At 38.7% G+C, this 20,919-nt stretch overlaps 1 protein-coding gene across 22 annotated transcripts in view; it reads left to right on the top strand.

The window, feature by feature from the left end:
* Positions 1 to 1,316: 1,316 nt before the first annotated feature.
* The window catches only part of scrib (scribble planar cell polarity protein), a 107,578-nt gene continuing 87,975 nt past the window's right edge, over positions 1,317 to 20,919 (top strand). For 9 of the 22 annotated variants that reach the window (XM_048184754.1, XM_048184759.1, XM_048184760.1 and 6 more), the window contains exon 1: positions 1,318 to 2,676. In XM_048184754.1, coding sequence (XP_048040711.1) covers positions 2,518 to 2,676 — 159 coding nt within the window. In that variant the 5' untranslated portion in view covers positions 1,318 to 2,517. Of the gene's footprint in view, positions 2,677 to 20,919 lie in introns of all 22 variants that reach the window. The other 13 variants (XM_048184751.1, XM_048184758.1, XM_048184752.1 and 10 more) reach the window with 5 other exon arrangements.

Below are 20,919 nucleotides of genomic sequence, written 5' to 3'. Positions count from 1 at the left end.
GTTTGTCATTGAGTCAGTATTGCTGATGCAAAGTAGGCCCTTTGTTACCAAACATCAAGTAACTAAATTAGGATACAATTATGAGTCATTCGCAAACATTAAACTGTTGATTACTTTAAAACTAACAATCTAGGAGATCACAGGGATATGTGAATATTTGATCTGTTAAAGCCACAATATGTACATTTTTGCTGCTAGAGGTCGCTCATTCAAAACAAAGGTGTAGCTTGATGACACCGAGATTGAGCGCGGAATCATGGGAGATGTTGTCTTCACGTTTACAGCTGGTGGAAAAGAATCGGGTCTCAGGCAGAAATCATGTTCATGGATGAGATTATTAACGTTACTGTAGTATGAAGCAGAGCATGGCCGAGTTTTGTGGGAGCTGAACGAGGCTGCTGGAGCGATTACTAATGAGAGACGAGCGCGACACACGTCTCGACAGCAACTGAACTTTTATTGTGCCGCAGTCGCTGCTTCCGCTTCTTCTGGTCAAGCGTATGTGGGGTAACACAGCGCTGTTTATCATATTAGATACATTTGTGTGTTGACAGTTGTTATAATGCTACTCTGTGCGTTCGCTCAGCAGCTACTATGAGATGCTTGTTACACACTGCAGTAAGATAGATATTAGGCATGTTAAAACATGGTACTTGCGGTAAATCAACAATGAGACTAACTGTGAGCTATATAACAATTAGTTTTCTGTCGATGAATGAATCCAAACAGTTGCTTGTTGGTGTTTCCATGGTTTCTACAAAATAGAACCGGAAATCGAGGGAGATGATGTCATTGATAGGCGACGCACGGACACGGTCTGTGTCCTGGTTAAAATTGCTTATTTCTCTGGATTTAAACATTAAACAACAAAATATATAACACTGTTATAGTGGTTTTTGGAAACTTTAATCTAAAAATCCTACATATTGTGCCTTTAACTGGTTTCATATGTCAGATTTATTGCATGACTCTGGCAGAGAAAAGCTGTTGCTATCAAACATTGTTTACTTAATCAGCTGAATCAGTGTAATGGCGAAGGGATAGATCAAATAGGCCAATTGATTGAAGGTTTGCAAAGAATTTCATGCTCTCTTGTAAAAAGTATTTTTTACTATTTTTAAATGCAAAAATACAGTAGTTTATTTTGATACATGGTGTGGCTGCTGTATTTTGTAGTTTATTTTGATACAGTTCAAATTAAGGTATTTGGTATTTTATTTTAAACTACATTTTGATGTATTTTTGCCCAGCCCTGATCACAGCAATATTTCTTGTCATGTCACATGACCAAACGCCTTGAGCAACAGCCTTCCCATGCGTCGCTGCACCAGAACCTTTCCGCAGGGTGGCGCACGAGCATTAGCTTCACTCCAGCGCTCCCTCTCTTCCTCCAGACTCCTAGAGGTCGCCATTCGCAGGAGCAAGAGTGACGCCGTGTGCCGTTGGAGTTGCGTGCGAGAGGCTCTCAGAGAGTCTCACAACAGTGAGGCGGAGCTGGGAATGTATCAGCTACTGAAGCCTTACTTAACTCAGTACCTCCACACACTCGCCTACAAGAGCAGGAAATTCCCCGGAAGATAGAGCCCAGGAGGAGCGTCGTGCGCGTCCTAAAGCTAACCATCTATATGAGGAGGATAGAGAGGTTTGTGACGGATCAGTCTGGACTCGATACCAGGACGGGCAGTAGAGGAGCACAAAGCCGGTGGAGTGTCTCTGGAGCGGGGAGATCAGCCCAGCCCCCCACATACATATACACACACACAGACCGGCCTGCTGCTCTTAGCCTGTTGCTGCTGTGTGTGTGATCTCATCATAACAGTCCCTCTTACATCTCACATATCTCAGAGACACACGTCTGTAAGTAGTTTGGAGTTGTTTTGTCTTTGTTTAGAGGCTGGCTGGTGTATTTTGTAGCGGTATAGCGTTCTGCTGCTGGCTAATCAGTTAGCTGTAGCATGTCGTCGTGTGTACAGCAGCCTCACGGGCATGATGTAGTTTGATTATTAGATCTCTTTTTTTATTACAAGACAAACCATGTTTGATAAAAGGACGCGTGACATTAACCAGCGAGTTTGGCGTTTTTAAAACCCGCGTCTTCTACATGTTAACGGCTAAGTGGAGTCACTTATTCCGTGCGACATAATCTCGTTTAAGTCGGCGAGGTGCTGTTTATGCTGCAAAACTGTGTACAACACATAAAATGTGAGTGTGTATTTGATTTCACTCGGCTTATGTTGAACCAAACTGTGAATTTGCTGAGTAACTCGTCTTGTGTATGAGGAGATACTGAATGGAGAGCTCTCGTTTACTCTGACTGGACTGATCCTCTGGATGTCCCCTACCATCATTGGAGTCAGTGGACATTTGCAGGAAAATCATTCTCACAGGGGCTTTTATTTGACTGTTTGTGGCGGATAAAGTCCAGGGAGAGAGAGACACTGCTGCACCAGCCTGTATCCCCATCATTTGGCTGCTTAAGCGAGTCCCCGATGCGGAGGGGCTGAGTGCGCCCGGGACATGCTGAAGTGTATCCCGCTGTGGCGGTGCAACCGTCACGTTGAGTCTGTGGACAAGCGGCATTGCTCGCTCACTGCGGTGCCCGATGAGATCTACCGCTACAACCGCAGTCTGGAGGAGCTGCTCCTGGACGCCAACCAGCTGAGAGAGCTGCCTAAGGTAAGACACCGCCATGATGACCCATCACGTTTGAGCCTTCGTGCATGTCTCTCTACTTGCCAACCTCAACTATAAATTATGCATAGGCTTGTAGCTTTGTTGTTGACACACATGGATGTGGCTGGTTATACCTCGGCTCTCTTTTCAAGGGTTCCACAGTCATAGAAAGCTTGAAAATATAAGGGGGTTTTAATAAACGTGATGCTTTCTTATTTATATTTCATTTCATGGACTAGAAGTTTGTCTTTGTGGGTGCGATCTTTATAAAGTGATTTAAGGCAAGACAGTCTCAAATGTAATAAAATGAACACTTTTATGTGTGTTTTAGATGTTTTCTTTTTAGTAGTCTCAAAAAAGACATGTTATTGAAGCAAAATAGCTCAATGTCAAACTTGATGAGTGCATGGAAAAAAACAATGATATTGCCTGCAGTGTGTTCAGTATTAGAGAAGTAATTGGAAGAGTAATGGCAGTTCATTGGTCAAAAGTTGTGGGAATTAATTTGTAATGGTGAAATAAGTCTCATGTAGCATGTATCCATATACAAATGGAGAAAGATCATTGTTTGCACCCTTTTTTGATTTCTTGTTTGCTGATTTTGTAAGCTATTTCTTGCAAGCATGTGCGCTATCCATCCCATACTTTAAAAAACTGAAGAAATCATTTATCTCTTGGCTGCTGTCTAAATTTGACAGTCTAACCTCCTTTGGGAACACTTTAGCTTGTTACACATCTGTCTCACTAACTGCGCTAAAAGCGGTTCGCTTTGTCCTTTTAATTTGGATTTCCTCTGTGTTTTGTTAATGTGCGTGTGAGAGATTCTGCTGAATTGGCTGCGAATCAAGTCCAGTAGTGTCAATATACAGTAAACACAAGTGGTTGTTTTTTTTTAACCTTGGGCATTTACATCCGCTCCATAGAAGTCACAAGAGACTGTTGGTGTGTTGCCAGAGCTAGCGATCCCCAAAGTACACTGCTAAACAAGCAAACATGCTTAATTCAACATTTAAAAACTACTGTAAGCTGTTTACAACTCCCGCCCTGTCATTTCAAAGCTCTTATGTAGGCTGTATAATGCCACGACTGTTGGCATAGCCTCATTGGCAAAAGGCTCAAGCTGTGATAGCCAGTCTACAGTCAGCATTGCTAACAGGGTCCGATAGAATGGCACAGGATGCTTTGACCATGATCTGAGCGGACAGGTCAGGCCCTTAGCTTGAAGGTCTGTGTATATGTGTGCAGACAGTTGGCATATGGCTTCCCCTTGGCCCTGTGGCAGAGAGAGAGAGTGAAAGAGAAATGAAAATTCAGTCAGGCCGATATGAATGTTTTTGAAGGGAGTAGAGTGGCCGATGTCCGATATGCCTAATGCTGATGTATTTGAAATATAATTTTAATGATACTATTAGTTGCACACATAATTTGCTACGTTTAAATGAGCACATTTGAACACTTGATTGGGACACTTAATATTGCACAGTTACACTTTTAAATTATATTTACTCAGTTCACAATATTTGAAAACGGAAAACTTTTAATTTATTGCTATCAGTAGCCTAGATAATAGATAAATATTGGGCAGCTATACATTACCGTTCAAAAACTCAGTAAGATTTTTTTAAAGAAATTAATACGTCTGTTCAGCAAGGATGCGTTAAATATTTCAAAAGTGACAATATTTTGTAACAATATAAATTTTACTATTTCAAATAAATGCTCTTTGTTTGTTTGCACTTTTTATTTCATCAAAGAATCCTGAAAAAAATCTTACTGTTTTTACAAAAATAACTGTTTTCAGCAATGATAATGTTTCAAATAATTATTTAATAATAATAAATGTTTCTAATAATAATTTCTAATTTGTTTCTTGAGCAGCAAACCAGCATATTAGAATGATTTCTGATTTCTTTGCCTTCACAGGAATAAATTACATTTTAAAATAGAAAACATGCTTTTTTTTTTTTTTTACCTTTTTTAGATTATTTTTCCTGTCATCTAATGCTAACTTCAAGTTAATTTTTACCATTGTTATTAAATTATTTATCTGCAAGTCTCAAAATGAATCCATTTTTCCTGTATGAATCCATGTACATTATAATGTTGTGACCACTGAATTCACTTGTATCATTTAAAGGTTGTTTTTTTTTTTTTTTATTTTTTTATTTTATTTTTTTATAAATATATTTTGTTTTTAATTCATTAATAAGTTCCAGGTTGCTCAGCAGTGCCCTTTTAATCTGAATAGTGCTCCGTTACACGTTTACTGTAACACTTAGATGGATGGTCTCAGCAGGCCTGAGCCTGTTCTCCTGAGAAGGCCATATGGCGACTCCGTGTGTCGCCACTCCGCCATGTGCTGAGATTTAAGCTGCTTACAGCTCCTTCTCCCCCAGACTCATTCTGAACTCTCTGCTGCATTCTTTCCTGCTTGTGATACTTCTTCAGTATAACGTCAGATGTCTTTCCTGTTTTTCTTCAGCATGGATGATGTCCGCATGTTTAGCTAATAGTATACACGGTCATTGGCAAGGATTTAGGATTAGCGCTGTACCATGATTCATGTTAATGCTTCTGAGGCCATGACCCTCTGCCATTATTGGGTGTGAGCTGATTTCAAGTGTTTTAGTATGTTTGAGGCTGTCTGTATACGGCTGGCACAGTATTTTAGGCTGAACAGATGGAGGTTTAGTTGCTCTTGTTCGCTACAGGTCTTCGAATGCCCCAACCCGATGGCTTATGTTCACCTTAATGCTAGGATATGTATAGTTCAGAGAAGCGTCTTTTATAGCAAGTCCAAAAATAGAAACGTTTGAGTTTAATTCAAGGCACAAAGCAGGAGGAAGTGTGGGAAATTACCTCAGACAAAACCATGAGGGTTATGTGCAGCAAATGACTTCGGATCAAGTGTTCTGCCAGCTCACATTTTAATATGCGCACCTGGGTGGCTCACAAAGTGCCTTGCAGCCTTTTCCTGGAGTTGGTTTACATGGGAAAACATGTTGCTGAAGCTCAAGTATTGTCACTGATAAAACTGTAGGCCAAAGCAGGCAGCAGTCGAGGAATTCCCCATCACACCCTCCGAAAACATCAGCATGAAGCCTCCACCGTGTTTAGTCATTACGCAATCCCTAATCCTCACTGTTTCCCTCCTATTGTGTGACAGTTGAGCATCCGCTTGTCACAGTAAATTCCTCACTTCGGAGATGTCGAGCGCTAACTGGATTAACCCAGAACGCCCTCATCCACATTCACAATGCACAGAAATGGCTTTAGCTGTATGTCAGCACAGTTTAATCATTAACAAGTGGATCACACACACATACGTCCGTGAGGTTCCTGGGGAAGCTTTCGGAAATGTGAAGTCTTTACGTTTTTCCCGAAGGGTTTGGGAAGGGATAAACATTGGCTTTGACAGTTGTGGAAGATCTTGTGACGAGTTGCATAGTAGGCTCTTTCAGCTAATCTGACGTCTCTCACCCAGCTGCACATATTAAATGTCCAGGCTTATTATTACAGCTCTGTCTGCATTGTCCTCCTTTATCAGCCGCGACTCGTATGACGACTGAAGAAAGAGAAGGAAATGTTTAGTATGGAGCTGGAGTTGCGAGTTTCGAATGAGCAAAATACTAGCTATATGTTGTTATTTGCTTTTAGGTCAAGGTTCGGTCAACCAGTACAGCTTATTGATAACATGATGTCAGACCATTTGCTACAACAAAGTCATTTTGCTGCCACCATCAACAGGAAACAATGTATTGAACTCTAGACATAGAAGTAAAGCTAAACAAGGAAAACAAATAACATATTTTACCTATTGCATGTAATATTCGTTGAAACAAGAAAGTCGTTTTTCCAGCTCAAGTATGTGTCTGAGTTTCAAGGAGTTGGTATAATATAATGGCCTGTCTGTCCTGGCAGATTTGTGCTGTTGTTTGCAGAACAGGTTTAATCTATGTGGGGCTCCTCCCTGCCCTGCTCTACACATCTAATGTTCATTTATAGGAGCCTGTCCAGCAGGTGTTCCTCTCTTACCTGTGAACGTTTGTGCATTGAAAGGGTGTGAAATGATACTTGAAATGACATCCTCATGCATCAGTCTTGATTCATGCAGTTCAAAGAGAGAGATTATATGCAAAATTGCATGACCATGTTTTTCTTATTGAGTGACTCTGATTGCTTTAAAAGAGGGGAAAAAGTTAAAGTTAGTTGCATAAATTACACAATTAACTGTTACTACTATAAGAAGTACATGTAACATGTATCAAGAACAGTTTAAAATAAAGTGTGACCAAATATTTTGAACACATTTTTGGGGGGCTATTTTGACACTTATTTATACAACCGTCTTCCAGCTGCTGTGCTCTTGAAAGTTTGTTGCTGAACTTTTCCAGTTATGACTTTTCTGTCATTTTCTTGTTGTGGAAATAAAAGGCAAATATATCTTAGTGGCATTCAGATATAAGGAAGATTTTGGCTTCTCACCAGTTGTGCACGAAAATGTCAACACCTTTAAATTAGCACAGCAGCAGTTGCAAGGTCTGTGTTAGATTTCACTGTGATCTGTCTTCTTGAGTAGATATTTTTAGGGCTCTGCAGTGTAAGAATTTCACTCATATTTGCAAGTGAAAATTAGTGTGAACAATTATTTGGTCTCACCAGCGCTAGTGTCATCTGACACCTGTTCAAAATACATGAAATTTAATATCATAAGAAAAACTCCCTAATAATCTTGGACACTTTTATGTTTCACACAGTGATTGGTGCTTTCAATTCAAGTCAAAAGAGAAAGTTACAAGATGCATTCTAGCATTCTGTCTGTGCTTTTTTTTTTTTTTTTTTTAAATCTTTTTGTTGCATCTCACCCATGCCCCTAAAAGTTAATTTTACTTGGGGACACAAGTGCACCTCTAGGTGAAATCTGAAATCCACTCAGTTTTGAGCACAATTTAAGATGTACTATATTTAAAACCTTTCTTTAGTCAAAACAAGTTTATTGTCCAGACTAATGGCATCTTTGGTGCATTGTTTGTGTTAGACCATCTGAGCATATGATGGTATTTTTCATAGATTTCTGCAGTAGTGAACAGCTCATTTTGTCATTACTGTACCCCAACCCAGTTTCCCTCCTTTGTGTGGCTGCCCTGGGCCCGATTACGGCTTTCATTCATCTGTAAAAAAACATGTTTAACCCCTTGTCCCCTTCCTCTCTGCTACACGAGCTGTATCGTCCTACTAAGCATGTCCCTCGGGGGTCTGCAGCTGTCCTACTCCGAGCGTACAGTCAGTGCTCGCTGGATGGATGAGATCTGTAGAGAAGTGAAATGAACTACCTTCTGTCTGCCGTCCAGGCCTGTGTTTATGCTGGAGTCGAGTGTGCAGTCTTCCATGAAATACAGCATCCAAAGGGTGATGCTAATGTTTTCTTATGTTGAAGCATTTCTTAAAGCTCTCAAGGACATTTTGTAGTTTCTTGGTATCACAGTTATACCTGAAAGATAAGCACAGTTTATTACACATCGCCGTTTTGCTGTGCTGTAACTGCAGCAGGTAGGGTGTTAAAATAATCTTTCATTACTCACTAATTTGCTTAATTGGCTTATCGGGCCAAACTGTAAGCCCTACACTCTTATTTGGCCAGCTTACCTCATACCACATACTGCAAAACTATTTGAGATATGTTAGCCAACAGGATTACGAAAGCATCTTGAAAATAGGCAGTAATGTTTTCAGTAACAAATCCAGCTTGTGACCTGCCCTTGGCTGCTTCATGATTCTCAGTGAGCTTTAGTATAGTGCTTTTGACTTGTAACTGGGTCTTTTAAAGTTCATACACTAATATTCAATAGTTTGGGGTTGGTAAGATTTTTTTTTTTTTTTTTTTTTTTTTTGAATGAGCCTCTTATGCTCACCAAAGACTGCATTTATGTGATCAAAAAATACAGTAAGGAGGTAATATTGTGAAATAATACAATTTAAAATAACGTTTTTCTAATTTGATATATTTTAAAATGTATTCCTGTGATGGCATAGCTGAATTTTCAGCATCATTACTCCAGTCTTCAGTGTCACATGATCCTTCAGAAATCATTCTAATATGCTGATTTGCTGCTCAAGAAACATTTTTTATTATTATCAATGTTGAAATCAGTTGTGCTGCTTAATATTTTTGTGTAAATGTTTTTTTAGGACTCTGAATAAAGTTTAAAAAGAACAGCATTTATTATTAAAAATCTATAGTAACAATATAATCTTTACTGTCACTTTTGATAAATGTAATGCTTCCTTGCTGAATAAAAGCTTTTTTTTTTAAAAAAACCTTTAAAGGTGCCATAGAATTGAAAATTGAATTTATCTTGGCATAGTTGAATAACAAGAGTTCAGTACATGGAAATGACATGCAGTGAGTCTCAAACACTGTTGTTTCCTCCTTCTTATGTAAATCTCATTTGTTTAAAAGACCTCAGAAGAACAGGCAAATCTCAACATAACACAGACTGTGACGCAACAGTCGGGATCATTAATATGTACGCCCCCAATATTTGCATATGCCAGCCCATGTTCAAGGCTTTAGACAAGGGCAGCCAGTATTAACGTCAGGATCTGTGCACAGCTGAATCATCAGACTAGGTAAGCAAGCAAGGACAAAATGGCAGATGGAGCAATAATAACTGACATGATCCATGATATCATAATGTTTTTAGTGATATTTGTAAATTGTCTTTCTAAATGTTTCCTTAGCATGTTGCTAATGTACTGTTAAATGTGGTTAAAGTTACCATCGTTTCTTACTGTATTCACGAGACAAGAGGCATTGTTATTTTCATTTTTAAACACTTGCAATCTGTATAATTCATAAACACAACTTCATTCTTTTTAAATCTCTCCAACAGTGTGTAATGTGAGCTTTAGCCATGGAGCATAGCCTCAAACTCATTCAGAATCAAATGTAAACATCCAAATAAATACTATCAGGGGACACCTTAGACTTAAATCTTGTGAAAAAGCATTCTATGGCACCTTTAAAAAAAATCGTTCTGACCTGAAACTTTTGAATGGACTCATACAATACAATCATACAATTTGGTAACATTCTATATTACAAAATTGACCTTGTCCGTCATGGCAATAATGAAAATATTTTAATTAAAACACCGTTATGAAAATTAATGTTGACAAATAAAAATATATTAAAATATGAAAGTATGACTAGAAAAATAACACTGCTAGATTATCAATAATGCATCAATGCATCAAAGGAATAGCTGCATGAGGTGAAGCTGAAGAGTGAATGAACACCAGTAAACTGAAGTCTGACATGCACATGCTGTAAGATTAATCAGATATCCTAGATTTACAACATAACGTAACATTACAACTTGCATCTGAACAAAAGAATGCAAATGCAAGTGAACTTGAACCAAGTTGTGTGTTACAGCCAAAAATATTGTACTCCCATTGTGGATGCGCTCTTCGCACAACAACGCACTGAAACACAGGCAGCTATGTCACAAAGAATTCACAGTATTCTAATGTGTTCTCAGTCATTGTTATATGGCACAAAGTACCATATAAGTCATTATGTATGTATATGGCAGATGGGCTCTGCACAACTTTATAAAGTGATTCCAGACATCCCTGAGCATTTTCAAAGCCTACTGTTGAAAAAATGACAATGAAAAAAATAACACTGCCGAATTATTATTAATAATATCATCAATGTTTTTGAAAAAGAAACATAAAAGCAATGTGACTCTCAAATAACCCAATCATATTCCGTAATATCTGGCATTGCATTTGAGCTGATACTGTAAAGCGAATAAATACCGGAAAACTGAAGGTTAAGCAGGTTAATAAACTCAAGCAAATGCATCCTATGTGGATGAATTGGATATATACAACATAAAAGTAATATTACAACTCACATTTGCACAAAAGGACATAAATGCGCACTTGAACTTCACCGTGCTTGTCTGAATGTGTAATTTACGTCATGGATGCGCTCTTCCTGTGCAACGCTGAAACATGGACTACTAAAGAACAAAGAATTTACAATATTCTAGTACAATAGTGTTCTTATTATAATGTTATGTTTATGGCAGATTGGCACTGCACCTCTGTGCACTTAACTGTATTTCATGATCAAAGTGATTCCAGGCATCACTGCACGCTTTCAAATTCATAGCTTTACTTTATTTCGCCAGTCGACGACATGCTGTCACAACGCTAAACAATCAGACCTCAGGTACCGACCAAAATGCCGTAATAACCAATCAGAAAAAAAAACAAACTTGTTTTAAAGTCACGGCGATCATCGTTTTCATGTTCAATCATCACTGTCATGTCTGAGTACTTGAGTACCCGTGCACATCCCTAATTGGGAGCGCTGAAAGGAGTAGCTCGCTAGTGGTTTAAGAGCTTCTTTTAGATTATATCAAGATACTATGCGCCCCTTAACCTGATTTTAGTTTTAGGAAACATAAAATTGCACTGAACAAAGACCAACATTGAGGGATCCATAACTTGATTATAAGTGAATCTGAGAACGAGTCAGTTGTTAGTTTCACTGTATGCACCTCACTCTCTTGGCCAGAGCTCATTTAGTCTGGTCATTGTCTTGACTTTCTGCCTTTGTCTTGTGAGCCAGCACATGAGGTGTTAGTAAGTGAGGGCTTCCCCCTACGGCCCACAGAACTGGGCCAGCAGTCCACATAAATCACAGCTGCCATTGTGTGTGCTGCAGTAAACCTACCCTCATCCCCCCCATCGCTCTCCTCCCTCTCGCCTCTTTTCTTGTGGTGCTCAGACTGCAGAGGACTTTGAGATCACACTGTGCTGATCCTCTTTCACTCAGTCTGTTCTCTTTCTCTCTTCAGAATTCTCTGCGACTTTAATTTTAACACCACATTTAATGGGTTTTTTTTTTTTTGTTGTTGTCTTTTTTGGACATTGTTTAACCACAACATTGGTAAAGATTATTAGTTTTCATCAGTAAAAAACACCATATCAACGGTGAAGCATGGTGATGGCAGCATGATGCTTTGGGGCTGCTTTTCTTCATGTAGAACTGGGGCTTTAGTGAAGGTGGAGGGAATCTTGAATAGCTCCAACTGCCAGTGGAGTTTGGAAGCTGAAAATAAAGAGAACTTTCACCTTTCAGCATGACAATGATCCAAAACACACATATGAATCAACAAAAGAATGGCTTTAACAAAAAGATTCATGTTTTGGAATGGCACTGCCAGAGCCCAGACCTGAATCCTATAGAAACTCTGCACAGGAGATGATCTCACAATTTAACAGATCTGGAATGTTTTTGCAAATAAGAGTGGGAAAATATTCCCAAGTTAAAGGCAGGGTAGGCAAAAAAATGTATAAAAAACTTTTTTTCAAAATTTGTTTAAACTTTATTTATATATCAATACATAATTAAAATGTAAGTACTCTGAAAAAGAAAGTATAAAAATCGAGTGTCTGTAGACCTCTCACGACTGTTTTAAAGACAGCTCATTATTTCCATTCACTCCACCCCCTCCCTTCTGGGCTCCTTCCAAAGCCACGCCCCCAAAACGCATGAACGTGTGACTCCGACCACTGAGCTGGAAGACGCATTATTTACCTGAGGCAAGCGGAGAGGAAGGAGCACAGTGCATGTAGTGACATCATGTCAGAATCACATGTAATAAAAATAACTTTAAAATTATGAAGATAAACAAACAAGATGTATTTTAGTACTCACTATCAAGCTAGCATATTGATATTGGTAAAGTTTAAAATATATATTTTTTGATTCGCTAACGAGCTAGTTATCTATAAGGCAAAGCTAAAAACAGGTTGCATGATACACGTTTTTCCATTACCATCATTTACACTGTGATGAAGATGAATTTCGTGTAAGATTCATAACATATACGTTGTTCTACAGATCAACAGAGTAACATACACTCAAATATCAACTCACAACTGCATTGCAGACACAAAATAATAACACACACATACAACAAAGTGTGTACGACACACACAGATACAAGATAAAGACATCAGTAAACATAGGTAGAGAATATAAAAACAAAACAAAGGCGAAAAAAACGTGCAGGTAAACTTGCAGGTGAACATGGTAAAAGACTTAGACAGAGGGTAAAATTATGCACAATTCAACACTATAGCTATCATTATTTATCGTCTCTACTACGGCTCGCTAAGTAATGTTATGTTAGCTATATTACGCAGCTACGTGTGCTAATGACACATGCTTCATGAAAAAATAAACAAAAAAATATGTATGATCAAAATACAAAAAGAAAGATTTACCTGTCCAGCAGAAATAAAGCCATCAAGGAGTCACTTTTCAGCCCCTTGAGTTCCCTCAGTTCTCGCCATCGCTGGAAAGCCACGCCGATATTAACTCGCGTTTTATTTCTTTGTTTATCCAAAGACTTTTTGTTCATTGCCTTTTCTTGTACTGTTACTGTCTTCCTTTTTTTGCCTGGTTTGCCTTCACTAACTGCATAGGCCGATACTGTGAATTTAGCTTGCTGTTTCTCTGCCATTGTTTTGGTATTCCTAGGATCCGTGCCTCTTGGATTCCCCAAATCAAACGTGCGCGCGCAAGTGGGCAGGTCATGTGTGGCAAAAGGGTGGTTGCCATGGTTGCGAGAGAGTGACAGCCGCCTAAGCCAATCCTATGTTTCGTCCCGGATGGAAATAATGAGCTGTGTTTAATACAGATTAAACGGTCTAGAGTCACTCGATTTTTATACTCTTTTTATCAGAGTTCTTACATTTTAATTATGCATGTATATATATAGAAAGTTTAAACAAATTTGGAACAAAATTTCTTACCTACCCTGCCTTTAAGATGTGCAAATCCAAGCACACCAAGTGCTGTAATAAAATCTAAGTGTGCTGCTTCAACTAAGTGTTAGTTCAGTGGTGTCCACACTTATGCAGTTAGTTAACCCCCTCCCCCCTTTCTAAAATGTCACTTTGGTTTTCAGTGGCATTGCATAGGATGTAATTTTATACATTAAACATGCAAAAGTTCTAATATGATTTATCTTCGTTTTTTTGTGATGTAAAAAATTGAACGCTTTATAACAGCGCATAGAGCGGCAGCAGGTGCACTGATGCCCATGTGTAAAATTAATCCTTGCTGAAGAGAGGAAACACTGGTTAAGCTGCTAATTAAGAGCAGGAATAGGACTGTTATGATTTAACACGCTGGCACTGAAATCTTGCAGCGGCTGCCAGTTCCACAAGAAACAAAGCGCACTTCTCGGCTCTTGTCATCTTCTCACACTCTCCCAGTCACTTGTTTCATGAGATTATGCTCTTGATTTGGACCGGACTGCAGACTGAGGAGCCTCTACTTAAACCTGCCTGAAATGTTACCCTGCGTCCTTTTGTCTGAGCTTGGGAGCAGCTGGCTCACACATCCTGTCCCCGCCCCTCTTAGGGAGTTTTATTCCGGAGGAGGATTAACGCTTGGAGCCCCTCACCCTCTCTGAGACTCTCTCTCTCTGATCTGCATTTCTGTCTTCACTATTGAATGTAGAAAGTAAGTAGACCTGGTGACGGTGTGCATTTTGATAAGCATCTGTTTTAATGTCGCTGTCACAGAGTTGCACCAGAAACATGAGCCAGTCACCTGTCTTTCTGGGTAAACATGGGCGGCACCAGTCGTCATCCAGTGCAGCATAGCCACTGTGTTTACCACAGGTCACACAGCTCAAGCTCAGCTTCCCTGTGTTCACCTCCGACCAGGAAACACACCCTATAATCATTGACAGCCTGTAGACCTAATGCTTTACTGCTTTGCTTGTGTTTTCCAGGCTTTTAAACACAGACCCTGCATTTGTGTGTACTTGTTCCTGTTCATACTCTGTGGCTGTTTCAGTTGTTACAATGAACTCTTGTGACTTGAACCAAAGGAGACAAACTTTATGAACATGATACGTTCCAGAATTTTTTTAAAAAAAAATATTCTTTCATATATTAAAGGGGCTGTATTTAGAATTTAGAAACCCTTGTTATTAGCAACACAGTGGTCAATAAGTGAACTGCAGCCAGGAACATTATTTTGCTTGTGCTTGCACTCATGCACAGACACGTAACGTACTACAAGAGACTAAATGTGATTCAGTGCCCCGTTATACTTCAAGGCGAAGTCCTTTTTTGTTCTTTGCGTTGATAATGAAGAGAAAATACCTTTTGCAGCAATACTGTTAACGAACATCCAGATGCCATCCATGCTGCTGAGAGCGACATTTACATGTATATGTAAATATGTGCAGTGCACTTCCCTCTCAAGAACAAAATAAACACAACAAAATGGCAGTGGTGAGAAAACGGCAGTTAAGAAAGCATCTGATCATAGTGTGGATATGTTTGCACAAGCTCTACAATTCACTGGCATGACCATACACTTTTATGACCATTTGATTAAAGTATATTTGAGACTATAGACTATATAGATTTGTCTATGTGAGGCTTTCATCCAAAGCGAATTACAACTGAGGAATACAGCAAGTGTTCATCATAAAGAGGCAAATAAACACAAGAAGTGCTCCTAATACAAAGTTTCAGATGTTGATTAGAGTAGCATAAGCTAGAATTGGGTGGGATTAAAGGAAAGTGAAAGCATAGAATTTTTTTTTTAGTTTTTTTTTTTTTTAACATGAGGTTAAGTGCTCACGGAAGAGATGAGTTTTCAGCTGTCTTTTGAATATTGTCATGGATTCTGCGTTCCATATGAAGGCAGGGAGATCATTCCACCAGCAAGGAACAGTGAACGAAAATGTTCTGGAGAGTGATTTTGTGCCTCTCTGGGATGGTACCACGAGCTGTCACATTATCCTGAATATTGTATAAGCATTCATTTCATGTGTCATTGAACATAAGAGAGGTTCTTGGGAATGCACGTAACGTCACATCCTTTGGATTTTCCTGGCGAAACCGGCTTGAATTTTACATTTTAAATCTCATTTTTCTTCAGTAATTTCTGTTGTCATATATGTTTTTATTAGATCCAATTAAACCTGAATCATTTTAAGCAGATTGCTTTTTGTCATTGATGTTAAAGTACTGGTTTCTGGGGCTAGATTCACAAAACATAAGAATAAACTTATTTTTTAACTTCTATTTTTTCTTATATTCTAACTTAGGAATAAAGTTATGTTCCCTTGAATTTCTGAAAAGAACGTTCTAAATGATCATCATAAATAACTTCTTAGCTTGTCTTTAATCACCAATGGTAATATGTTTAATGCATTTGTGCTTTCAGATATTAAGTATTGCTAGGGATATGCAAGAATACTCTGAAATGACATCATTGAATGATAATGTAAACAATGATGGGTCATGATTATGCATGACATGAGTTTTTAATGTATTCGAAATTCAGTAGCAACTCTATAAAAACAAGTCAAACAGGGACTTTTAATTTTATAATTATGACTATTTTTGGCAGCATTCAGCACATGTGAGTGTACCCAGACACAGGACTCATTCACTCTAGCAGTGCGTGCACACATACAGGTGCAGTACGCATTCACTCAAGAGAAAAAAGAAAGATGGAGTGCAAATGAATTCAACAGACTGTTCCACCTTGAGACAGGAGATTAATATAATTTAAAATACATTGCATTAATCTTTTAACATGTAAGTTTAAAATATTCTAGCTGAGCCCCTGTTATGACACATATTTTGTAAAATGTGTGGTCAGTATATAGCAGTGGTTCCCAACCATGTTCCTGGAGGCACCCCAACACTGCACATTTTGCATGTCTCCTTTGTCTGACACACCCATTTCAGGTCTTGGAGACTCTACTAATGAGCTGATGACTTGAATCAGGTGTGTTTGATTAGAGAGACATGCAAAATGTGCAGTGTTGGGGGGCCTCCAGGAATGTGGTTGGGAACCCTTGTATACAGCATATTGGTAGCGGATCCCTAATGCCTCAAATTATAGCCCAATATAACCTATAAAAATAGCCGCCCCCTCCCCCAACATAGAATTGTCATACAATCAGATAACATTGAAGCCTGTTATTTTCTTTAAAAAAAAAAAATCTTAAGAACTTTTCAACAATTAAACCCATAGAATTACATTCTTATGGACTTCTAGGAATTTATCATAAGAAATTTCTCAACCTCTTAAGAAGGTTGAATCCTTGAATCCGGTCCCTGTTTTTCTTTTTTTTCTTTTTTTTTTTTTTCTTTTTTTTCTTTTTTTTTTCAAAAATTGTTGGTGCATCCTTAATTTTTATCTGCATCTTTTGATATAACCAAGTTTGATGCTTGGGCCATCTAGAGTTCTGAACAGTTGCAGTTACTGTACATTCAAGACAGCATGTGCTTCACCCCCAAGCACATCCTCATGATTACTGTTTACTTGTCACAATATGAATGCTTCCATGGATCTGACCCTTCCAGCAGCTCCTCCTCTATCTGCCTCAACACCTGTTGTGTAAATCTTTCTCTGTGTGTGGAGCACATTGTTTGTGTGTGCTGTTGGACAGAGTAAACACACAGACTCCAGTACAGATGGCCCAGTCTGGTTGATCTCTTCTCCAGATACTGGGATAGGTGTCACTGTAGATGCCGACTGTGCGGCACTCTGTAGTCTGATCTCTGATCTGACTGAAGTACAGACCATTTATTGCAGTAAGCCATTAATAAGTCAAGGGCTGGGCCTATATGACAGGTCTTTGTAAATGGCATGATTTTCCTGATTAAAGTGATTAAACATGTTTTCATGAGTGATTTGGATGCAGCATTCTGACACTATGTGCTAGTGGTCTTTTCTCTACAGTTTCCTTGTTCTTGTTGGTGACTCATGCAACACACAGTAGCTGTATAGCAAATCCCCACAGACTCACGTTTCCATGGCCACAGGATGCAAGGCAAACCCACGTGGAGAGCACACTGCTGTTGCTGCGTGGACATGTAACATCTCCAACTCCTACGTTTTATCTTTGTTTGGAAGTAGGATGCATTTTGCATTTGACTGTAAATATTAACTCCAAATGAACAACAACATTGGGAAAGGAAGGAGTATGGAGTCCCCACTTGATCTGAGACAGATATAGACAAAAACTTTGTGTAGTAAGTGGCCAAACTAAACCTATTTTTTCATTAGATGTGAAAAAATACAAACTTTTTTTTTTTAATTGAGCATTTCTTTGTTTGTTTTTTTGTTTGTTTTTTTGTCATGTGAAAGTGCTTCATTGATTGACTGCTGTGAAAAGCTAAGTTACAAAGGGCTCACAGTCAAAAAAGGAAGGAAGTTGATCAGCTATGCACTTTCATATTTTGTTTGATCTCATTGGTGGTCAAACACTCTGACTGATAACTTCACTTGTGGCTTTAAAGGTTCCTTTGACCTGAACACTAGCCCAGGTCAACAGAACGAGCTTTTAAAATGGCACCTAAATAAATGATGACTGTTAGCTGGCAATAGCCAGGTTTCTATCCAAGGATTTTTTGCGAAAAGGTTTAGCGCTTCAAAATGGTTACCGATATAGCTGATGGAAATGCCATTTATCGACAATTTCTCAAGTGTTGAGACAATCTTTTTCAGTTTAACTTTAGCACATAAATTCTATGTCGCAAAATTAGTTTGGAAACAGTTTTTGTCGAGAAAAAGCGTTTTAAGGCAAATAAATGTGGTGTCACATAATAGAATTAGCCTACATGAAGTGTTGCTCCCATTAAAGCACCGTTTCTCTGTAATGTTCAAAGGTGCGTTAAATCTATTATATTCATATTATTAAATTGTGTATAAAATTTATTTTCTTGATTTACACATCTTTGCAAACTTTTTTTACGCATTGAAATGATAACTTGATTATGCATTGTTGATAAACTGGATACATTTTGGAGAGGCTAGCAATAGCAAGGTAACATAAGATCCCACCCTCCCTTCAGAGCATCTCCAAAGCCACGCCTCCTCCAAAACACTTGAAAGCATACAGCAAGGAGCAAACAAAAGCATCACGAGAGACTGCGTTAAACTACCTCATGTCTCAATGCATTACAATAATAATGAACATAAAGACTTTAAGAACAGCTTAAAGAGCTCTGATCTGTACCACCTAACCGCTGCAAGTATAACGTCAGATTTTCATCTCTTACAAATTACAGTAGTGAATGCAGCATAAGCTTGTTGTTTTGGTTCAGGAGGAACTGTAAAGTGCATATGATGTGAGTGCACATAGGACACGCATGAACCTTGAGCCCCAAATTGTAGGTCTCAAGGATCCTGCAAAATTTGTTTTATCAATATCAACCCAGTTTCTTAACTACGAAACAACCAGCACTTAACTTGAGCCACGTCCACACAGTGGGAGTGACAACCGCATTCTATAACCGAACTAACACCTGTACATTTTCAGGACTCACAACCGCATTCTCGGAATATTCCGAACTCACACCTGTACATTTTCAGGACTCACAACCGCATTCTCGGAATATTTGTGCTGTGTGAACCGTCATACAGTGTGAGAGAGCCGCTCTGCTTGGGTGTTTTGTGTGTGGTTTCGCTTTCGGTAACTTGCAGTGACAGAGATATGAGCTGTATGTCATCTGAAGCTGTTAGATCCAGTCACTGTTCTTCACCGGAGCGGCTCCCAGTTTTGTTTCTTTTCCAAATTCTAATGCCGCGTCATGTGCGAGACATCGCAAAGGACATAACGCGTGTGCAATGGTTAAAGACTCTGGCTAGTGCGAGTTTACATGCTGCTGTTGGTTAATGAAGTTTTGATGGATGAACTCCCAGTTCAATTAGTCTCTTGTCATGTCAAAAATGATAATACTTTTCTTTTCAGTTTTATGGACGTCGCCATCTTTAATATTATGTTGGTCACTGTCGTTATGGTTACTAGTAAGAGAATACGGGCTTGACTCTCGTTGCACGTTCATGCAGACAGTGTTCCAGACACTACTGTAAGTTGCTGTGTGAACAGGACATTTCAAGACTCACACCTGTAAGTAAATGTGGTTGTCAATCCCAAAAACTTACAATGTGAAGGTGGTCTTGTACATGTAGCTTTTTCTTGGAGATTGAGTTCAGCCTGAACTCTGTATGTAGGGCTACTTTCTGGATCTAGCTTTAAAATGAAGTTTCTCTTATTCCACGCCAGTTAGGAATGTCTACAGTTTCTGCTTAGCAACTGGACTTATTTGTTAGATATCACTCATCTTTTTTTATATCCTACTGCCCCAAGGTACTTAATACAGCCAATATGCCATTAGTTTAATACAGTCTTGGCTAATGATGATACATGTCTGTTTGGAATGTTTTGTTTCCGTAAATCTAACATAAACAGAACAACACCAGAAGTTCATTTTATCCAGCATACTCTGATGTTAGCTTGATCACAAGGTTGGGTAGTCGGGTCATCTATATTATTGGATCACAAAGGACCCACAAACGCAGCGGCACAGATGCCCAAGATTATCGGGCGCACATCCCTTTATCACAGACATCACTGCTATGTTTGTAGTTCAGTCGGATATATCAGTAGCAAAGAAGGTAAAACGAGGCACATATTACTAACGTTAACTGACGGTAAAAAGAGAGACCATGCGCACACTTCTGTAGCATGCTTTTTATTGCTGATTGCTCACTCAGCGTCATTTGGATTAAAACAAAATTGTATATGAAGAGTTTGGTTCCAAAACGCGATAAATGCCATTTTAAAAAAAATCGAGTTTCCGCCAAAATCAGTATTGTATATGGTCAGTATTGAAAAGTCATTTATTAATTTTGCGCAAAATGCGATATCCGTCATGTTATTCTGTCATGTTCCCTCCCTTTCTTTCCAAAATGCGACAAACGCCACTCTCCTTTTTCTCCAAAACGCGATATATCCTCTCTCAACCAATCACAGCGCACCATTCCACCCACTGTAAACATTGAAGGCTTTTTAAAAAGCCGATTTTAATAACAATGTACTTGGCAAATGTGTTTATTTAACAGTGCGTTGGCGCAAGATACTCTTTAATCGGTAATGACAAATAATTTATAACATTAACAAGATGACCCGTTGAATTCATTTTGGGAGCGACGACTGAATGTATTTTTAGTAAAATGTCTGTACATAAGATAAATATTGGCAAAGTTTAGACTCTGTCATATATGTGTGAATCAACTTACTTTGTTGTGTATTTTCAATTTGAAAAATAACTTTTATATTGATGGATTAATTGCATTTTGAAAAAAAGTATCATGGATTTATTGCATTT

This window comes from Megalobrama amblycephala, linkage group LG3 (assembly GCF_018812025.1).
Source record: "Megalobrama amblycephala isolate DHTTF-2021 linkage group LG3, ASM1881202v1, whole genome shotgun sequence".
Classification (NCBI taxonomy): domain Eukaryota; kingdom Metazoa; phylum Chordata; class Actinopteri; order Cypriniformes; family Xenocyprididae; genus Megalobrama; species Megalobrama amblycephala.
This window is presented reverse-complemented; position numbering and strand designations above follow the sequence as displayed.